At 49.7% G+C, this 8,319-nt stretch overlaps 1 protein-coding gene across 1 annotated transcript; it reads left to right on the forward strand.

Annotated features, from left to right (window-relative positions):
- Nucleotides 1-628: 628 nt before the first annotated feature.
- LOC137825158 (uncharacterized) lies at nucleotides 629-1,594 on the forward strand. Its single transcript, XM_068630832.1, has 2 exons — nucleotides 629-973; nucleotides 1,091-1,594. The coding sequence occupies exons 1-2, from the start codon at nucleotides 629-631 to the stop codon at nucleotides 1,592-1,594; spliced, it is 849 nt and encodes a 282-aa protein (XP_068486933.1).
- The last annotated feature ends 6,725 nt before the right edge of the window (nucleotides 1,595-8,319 follow it).

Raw genomic sequence — 8,319 nt, forward strand, 5'->3', positions numbered from 1 at the left:
ATGACCTGTTCGACGTGCGCCAGAACCAGGGCTAGTCCCTCCGGGACTAACTTAGCCGTTTTGGGGCTCAGGTGGTGAGGATACCCAGCAAAGATGAGGATATGCTGGTGCATGCGTTCAAGAAAGGGGTTCTGGCGGGCCCTTTCAGTGAATCTTTGATCAGGAACCGCCCCAGCACCTTCGTCGAGATTAGGCGTCGTGTTGTGCCGCACATTGTGGCAGAAACAGCTGTTTCTAAGAAGAGGGAAAGCGCGATCCCGACCAAATCGCGCGCAGGCCCGAGTAGGTCTCAGCAGCCAATGAGGGTGCACGAGGCCAAAGAGGGAAAGAGGGCCCAGGGAAAGCCCCGCCCTAATGAACCTAGGACTGATCAGGGCAGGGGGCGCGCGAGGGAGAGCAACGCGCCCCCCAGATTCGACTTTGTGGTGGAATTGGCGGAGTTGATCACCATTCCAGCCATAGCGACACGTCTGCGAGCACCGGAGAAGACCGACAAGGTGCTGGGACGAAATACAGGTTGAAGCTCAACCCAGAGAAGTGTATTTTTGGCGTGGAAGCGGGAAAGTTTTTAGGCTTCCTCCTAACAGAGCGGGGAATCGAGGCGAACCCCGAGAAGTGTGCGGCGATCATGGCAACGAGGAGCCCAACGTCGGTGAAGGAGGTGCAGCAACTCACCAGTCGGTTGGCGGCATTGTCGCGATTTATGTCCGCTGGAGGAGAGAATGGTCATCCTTACTTCCAGTGCCTCAAACGGAACAGTAGGTTCGTTTGGACTAAGGAGTGTGAGGAGGCTTTCATTAAGCTAAAAGGGTATCTGGCAAGCCCACCAGTGTTGTGCAAGCCACTGGAGGGCACCCCTCTCCGCTTGTACTTTGCTGTAACAGAAAGGGCGGTCAGTTCAGTTTTGGTTCAAGAGCAAGACCAGGTCCAGAGACCTATTTATTTTGTGAGTAAGGTGCTCCAGGGTCCTGAGGTAAGGTATCAGGTCCTGGAGAAGGCAGCTCTGGCGGTGGTGTTCTCAGCGAGGAGGCTCCGCCATTACTTTCACAGTTTCACGGTTGTAGTGATGACCGATCTTCCCATCTAGAAGGTGCTTAAGAAGCCAGACGTAGCCGGGAGGATGGTGAAGTGGGCCGTAGAGATATCTGAGTTCGATATAAGGTACGAGCCCCGAGGACCGATCAAGGGGCAGGTGTTTGCGGACTTCGTCGTCGAGTTGTCATCAGGCGCTGCACCTTCGGAGGGCCTGGATTTTCGCTGGGTCTTATCAGTGGATGGCTCCTCCAATCAACAAGGAAGTGGCGCTGGAGTCATCCTGGAAGGCCCAAACGGAGTGCTGATCGAGCAGTCTCTGCGCTTCGCTTTCAAGGCCAGCAACAACCAGGCGGAGTACAAGGCCTTGATCGTCAGTATGTTGCTGGCAAGGGAGATGGGAGCAAGGAGTTTGTTGGCCAAGACCGACTCCCTGTTGGTCACCGGGCAGGTAACGAGGGAGTTCCAGGCCAAAGACCCACAGATGGCTGCATACCTCGAGTATGTGCACACCTTGAAGACGTCCTTTGCAGAGTTTGAGTTGGTCCACGTACCAAGATAGCAGAATGCCAGAGCTGACTTGCTCGCTAAGCTAGCCAGCTCAGGCAAGGGGGGCAGGCAGAGGACCGTCATCCAAGAGACCTTGAAGGTACCTCGCGCGTTCGTAACGGACAACCAAGTACTTCAAGTGTGCAAGTCAAGGGAGCGCATAGCGATCGGTCATCGGTCTCTAACTCAAGAAACCTTGAGAGCGCCCAGGCTGATAGCGCGACCAATAAGAACCGATGAGGCGATGGAGGTTTGCGCTATAGGAAGAGCTGACACGTGGATAACGCCGTACCAGTGATATTTGGCAGATGGGGACCTCTTTAAGTTTGGATTCACCCATCCAGTGTTGGTGTGCGTGCACGGAGAGCAGTGCACGAGGATCATGTCAGAGCTCCACGAGGGAGTGTGTGGAAGCCACGTCCGTGGTCGCGCCTTGGCAAGTAAAGTTCTCCGCGCAGGGTACTACTGGCCAACGCTGAAAGAAGACTGCGTGGGGTATGCTCAACGTTGCAAGCAGTGCCAGCAGCACGCAGATTGGCACAAGGCGCCCCCTGAAGAGCTGAGGTCGATTCACAGCCCATGGCCGTTCCACACCTGGGGAATCGACATCCTGGGACCCTTTCCCTTAGCAGTGAGGCAGATGAAGTTTCTGATCGTCGCCATAGAGTATTTCACGAAATGGGTGGAGGCAGAGGCGGTCGCGCAGATCATCGCTCACAAGGTCCAACAGTTTGTGTGGAAGAACATTGTGTGCCGTTTCGGAGTGCCCAAGCGTTTGGTCTCCGACAATGGTACCCAGTTTACGAGTCACCAACTGAGGAACCTGTGCGAAGAAATAGGAATACAGCAGGTGTTTGCCTCGGTGGAGCACCCTCAAACGAACGGGCAGGTGGAATCGGCCAACCGAGTACTGCTTAGAGGGCTGAAGAGAAGGTTGGAAAAGGCCAAGGGAACGTGGACAGAGGAGGTTCCCAGGATCGTGTGGGCCTATCACACCACTCCACAATCTAGCACCCATGAGACACCGTTTAGTTTGGTCTATGGGTCGGACGCTATGATCCCTGTGGAGATACAAGAAAGCTCACCAAGGTTTCTAAATTTCGTGGCCGAGGAGTCCAACGAGGAGAGGAAAGTAAACCTGGACCTCCTGGATGAGGTACGAGAAGAGGCCAGGGTTAGTGCCGAAGCCGTAAAGAGAAGGGTGGAGCGTAGGCACAACTCCAAGGTGCGACCGAGGCAGTTCCAAGAAGGGAACCTGGTGATGTGGAAAGCACATCAGCACGAGTTGGAGAATAAGTTGTCCCCTAAGTGGACTGGCCCGTTCAGAGTGGTGGAAACACTGGAGAATGGCGCCTATCGGCTGGACACTTTGGTCGGAGGGACGATCCCCAGAACGTGGAACGCCACGCATTTAAAGTTCTATTTCAGTTGAGAATGTAAAGCAGTCGCGCCTTTGTGCTAGTATAAACAGCTTGAACAGATCAGGGGGCACTCTTTTTCCCAGAAGAGGGTTTTAATGAGGCCACCCAATAAAAAAAAATTAAAAAAAAAAAGTTATCTGTATGAAAGGTTTGCAAGTTTTTAAGTTAAAATCCTACTCGCCCCAGACACGAGCACAGGTAATCGGTTAAACCCTCCTCACCCCAGGCGCAAGCAGGGCAGTCGGTTTAAAGACCTCCTCACCCCAGGTGTGAGCGTAGGCAACTAAGGTTCGAAAGGCCAGGGGTGTTAGTAAGCCCAATAAAGGGAAGGATGGATTTCGAGAAACACCTTTACCCAAGTGGCATAACATCAAAATTGGCGCAGTAGAATTCTTAGTCAAGAAACCCTCCTCACCCCAGGAGTGAGGAGGACGATGTACGTCCCGACGGGATAGGGTTTGATGGCCTTGGGGGCAAGCAAGAGGGGTTATCGAGAAACACTCTTTTCCCCAAGACAAGGCATCATCCTCGACCGATCGAGGTCGAAGTCCTCTATGCACTTAGCGCTGGAGCGACACACAACCTAGATGGATATAAGGTGGGAGCAGAGGCTTGATGACTGAGGAGTGGCTGTGGCGCTTTGATCGGTCATCGGTGGTTAGAACAGTCTTAAGAGCTTTTGGACAAGTTCTTATGCGGTAGGCCTGAGCGAGCCAAGCTCGGGCGTTATCAAGTGTCGTTAGTTGTGGTCAAAGTCAGAAGAAAAAGTTCAAATACAGTTAAGGTTTTGTACCAAGCTCGTGTAGGTTAAATAGTTAATCGTGCATAGCGAGAGCTAAAGGCTAAGTAAGAGGTACAGAACAGAACAAGCAGTAAGAGAAAAGAGGAATTTAATATACAGTCAAAGTTCTTACAAAGACAAATGTTTATGAACAAAATGAAGAAAGCTACATCAAAAGCAATCAAGGGCAGACGATCCTGCCATCCACCACATCGAAGTCCATCGCGAACTGAGAATAGTCAGCCTCTGGGAAGACGCACTTCACCTGCTCAAGGGCCAAGTCGAACCCGTCAGCGAAGGTATCGGCAGCCTCTTCCCAAAGCTTGGTCTTCTCGTTCTCAAGCACGACCTTCTCAGTAATCAGAGTGGCGTTGGCAGATTCAGCGTCCTTGAGCTTTTGGTCTTTTGCTGAGAGAACCTCCACCATATTTGCAAGTTGTTAACGCAGAAAGGTATTCTCGGTCTCGAGTTGGAGGGTCCTTCCCGTTGTCTCCAGCAGATCAGCATCAAGAGCGGCGATGGCATCCCCCATCAGCATCTCCGTCTTGATGGTCTCCTGGACTTGTAGGGCGCGTCCTTTCTTGGCCTCCTCCAGCATGTCCTTCAGCATGCCGTTGGTATTTTGAAGAGCCTCGTAGTCGCTTTGGAGCGATTCCTTCTGGTTGAGCAGCTCGTTCATCTTACCTTCCAGCTTATCAAGACAGCGATGCTGCATAGAGAACTCGAGGGAAGCACCATCTGGCGGGCCAGATGGAGATCCACTTCGCTAGCACTCCACTTGACTAGCTCGCGTCCTTGAATCAGCTGCTTAGTCAAGCGAAGGACTCTGGAAAGCCCCTCAGCGCTTGACCCCGATGCTTGGAGGTGTGGTTATTAAATAAAGGAGTGTGAAAATATAAAATAAAGTCACATTGTCCATGTGACTTAGGAGAGTGGTGTAGGTGTAGTTTTTAGGAGGTGTCATAGTAGAAAAAGGTCACACCTCCCATGTGACTTGTTTTTTGGTGGGAATTTCAAATGAGTTTATTTGAATTTTCCCACCTATTTTTCAGCACCTCTAGGTTATAAATAAAGGTGCTTAGCTTGTACAATTCAGATTTGAATTTTAATTAGAGAAACTATACTCAAATTTTGAGAGAGCATTGGAGAGCTTTGAACCTTCTTCTCTAGTCTTATCTTGATGGTTCCATGGTTACCTCAAGTGGCAGCTTGCACACTCATCTAGGAGCATCCATCCTTCTAGTGGCGTGATCATCCAACCATACGTCCATCTTCATGAGCTTTCTCCTCTCATTCCTTCCTTCTCTTTTGAAATTCATGTTTTGAGCTTTTGTTCTTGTTTTGGTTCGGCTATTTCTGTTTTCCAGCAGCTGTTCTTCTTCTTTTCTATGTTTTGGTTCGGTGCTTTTATAATTCCAGCACTCTTATTCAGTTTTCTTGCCTTTTAATTCATTTTGTTCGGTTCATTGTTGTTCTTTTTCAATTCTATTCGGTGCATTTGCTTCTTCTTTCACTTTAATCGGTTCAATTTGACTATAATTGGAACTTCCATATGATTTTGGATTTGGTGCTAGTTTTGGTGAGTTCTTGACTTAGAACATTGATCCAATTCTAAGAAAAAGTGCCTAACTATTGTCCAACTCAAGTTGATTCCTAAGAAGGTCAAGAATCTTTCTCTTCTTTGTTATTGGAATCACATCAATGAGGGTGGAGGAGCCAAACTTGGTGCCCAAGCTCGAAAGAAGGCCACACAGCTCGCGCTCGTATGGCGCCATGGCCTCCAAGCCCCGGGGTTTCCTAAATTCTACCTTGGGAACCCTGTAGAGGGGGAAGCCCTCGAGTAGGGTTGGGCTGTGCTCGTTGGAGGTGATCATATAGAACCTACCCTTCCAATCCTTGAAGGATTGTTGGTATAGGCCCAAGATCACCCTCCCTGAGACACCATTCAGACTTACCCACGACCTGTCACCAGGGTTCTTGGCCTCGAAGAAATGGAGGAAGACGTCGGTCGATGGAGGGTGCCCGAAATGGTTGCATAGGATTTCAAACGCCCGGATGAATGCCCAAGCATTCGGGTGGAGTTGACACGGAGCCACGTTCAGCTCGGTAAGGAGATCCTTCTCGAAGAAGGTGAAAGGGAGTCGGAGACGCAGCCTCTTGAAGATGGCTGAGTAGATGAAGGTGAAGGGCACCCCATTGGTGGCCCTATCATCCATGCATATAGGCATGCCTCGGGGGGGATGCACACGCTCAGGTGTCTGTCGTCTTCCCTATCGAGGGCACTTGAGGGCTCGTCCGCGTCACTCTTGAGCAGGGTGGCTAGATGATCAGCGGGAAGTTGGCTAGAGGTTTCGGCGAGCAGATGGAGGGGAGCCCACTGGTACGCTCGCGCATAGTCTTAGGGAGCAAGAGGCGCTCTGGGTTGCGCGCTGACCGAAGGAGTTGCGCTTGTTGAAGACGACGATGGTGCACGGGCAGAAGGTTGTGCACCGGAAGGAGAAGCAAGGCGTGCGGTGGTTTTTGTGCGAGCCATTAGCTACAGTGGAAAAGAAAGAAAAAAATGAAGGGTCAATGAGAAACAAGAGGAAGACAAAGGGAACGAAAGCACTACGGCGTGAAGAGAATGGAGAAACGAAGGTGACAAAGGGGAAGAAGAAGTGAAAACACAGAAAAAAAAGAAACCAGAGGAAACCCTGGTACAGTGCAAAAGAAGAAAAAACAATCCACAATGTATGCACAGTGCACTTATTGAACAATGCAATCGGTCAAAGATGTCCAAATACGCCTTAGATGAAGAAAAGGGGTACCTTTTGTCGATCGCTGGCAGTTTCTGGAAGCTTGAGATTGGGGAAGATGAATTGCAAGCGGGGAGTCGAAAGGTTCTAGAGAGAAAGTGTTGGAGAAGGTGATGCAACAGTGAAGGCGCGTAAGTTTTGAATGTGAAGAGGCGCAAACAACGCTTCATGCTAGCCGTTGATGCCTACACGTGTCGTGAGATGAAGGGAGGAAAGCGTAATGTCACTTAAAGCACAGCACGTGATGTGGCGCGTGATGAGGCACGTGACGTGGCGTCACTTGCCACGTGGCCGCTGAGGATGCTCACTTAGTCTCTTCGCTGAAAACAAGTATACAGCTCGAGACTGGGGGGGTTGTGATCCGGTCGGTGGTCGGTTGTCGGTAACGTCAGCAGTAGATAGCCACGTGGACTGCTCTTGGTGGCACACGTGGGCCAGGGAAGCTGATGTGTGGTGTGTCGTTGAGAGGGTTACCCGGGGGTGATCGGTGGTAAGGTGGTGGTCGGTTGTCAGAAGGGATGCGCGATCATCGTTTAGATGAGACGATCGGTCGTTGCGCCACGCACAGGCAAGCTAGGAGCGAGAGGCGATTCCCAGCGAGAGTGTTGCGTATGAGTCTCGTGCGGCAGAGTGGTGGAAGAAGGAGAAGATCAGGTGCTTCATAGTACTGCGCACGAGAGTGGCCTAAGGGAGCTAGCAGTCAGTCGGTGGTTGGTGCTCTCTAACCCATAACGTGCATGGAGCAATGCAGGGGTGATCACGGTGGGACAGCAGGTAACACCTGGTATTCACACTGAGGTTGTACGAGACATCCAGCGAAAGAAACATGCAAAGTTACTTCGTAAGTGACTAACTTAGGCGCGTTGCAGGGTATATAAAGGCACTCCACGCTCATGCAGAGGTAAGATTTCATTCGTGCAAGTTACCCGTTAACACACAGAGAGAGAGTGAGAATCACAAAGTGCACACGAGTCTCCCAGAGATTCATCGTACTTAGTTCTTTGGTGGTTTTGTGTGGCTGACTTGAGCGTCGGAGTGCAATCGGCCGCTAGAGGCACCGTTTGTTGTGTTTCGCAGGCACGCTTGGGTTCTTTGAGGAAGCGCTTGGAACGTATTTGCGGAAGGCACAAGTTTGATGTGGCGAGTCCTTTGACAATCAAGTCACCGGCAAGATCAGTTAAAAAAAAGAAATAGAAAAAAAAAGATAAATCTGACAAAAAAAGTGTGCAATCCTAACCCTACATCTAGCGGTTCTGAGCACTGATTTTAAAAAAATTATTAAAATTAATTGGTGCATGCATTTGGAGTGAAACCAACGCCAAAAATTTGTTAAGATCTTGATTTGTTTGAGTATCAATTTTCAGAAGCAAATATTAAAGAGCCAGCTCAGCATAAATCTGTGAAAGTCACGCATTCTGGACCACAACTTTTTGTTTCAGTGGTGCTGTTTTTGGTTTTTTAAATCAAATCTAGTGTTATTCCATAGGTTCCTTTTTGTGTGCCATCCTTTCTTTGAGTGCCTTTTTATTTGCTTGTCTAATTTCATTTGAACTCTTTCTAAGTTGTGTCACATTTAATTCCATTTGTGTGGTACTGTTTTTCAAATTAATTTGTTTCTTGCTTTATTTCTTTGACCTCTAAGCTTTGTGGTGGATTAAATATCAATTGGTACTTGTTGAGTGGGAATTGACTTGAGGGGAGTCTAGTTTTGCTTAATAGGTGCTGGATTGAAGAATTTAAT

The sequence above is a fragment of the Phaseolus vulgaris genome, chromosome 8 (genome assembly GCF_000499845.2).
Source record: "Phaseolus vulgaris cultivar G19833 chromosome 8, P. vulgaris v2.0, whole genome shotgun sequence".
Lineage (NCBI taxonomy): Eukaryota > Viridiplantae > Streptophyta > Magnoliopsida > Fabales > Fabaceae > Phaseolus > Phaseolus vulgaris.

Excerpts from the sequence above, each read along its gene's own strand:
- LOC137825158 (XM_068630832.1), top strand. The coding sequence starts at position 629 with ATGGCAACGAGGAGCCCAACGTCGGTGAAGGAGGTGCAGCAACTCACC. Across the intron at positions 974-1,090 it reads AGGTGCTCCAGGGTCCTGAG|GTGCTTAAGAAGCCAGACGT; the intron begins GTAAGGTATCAG and ends CCCATCTAGAAG.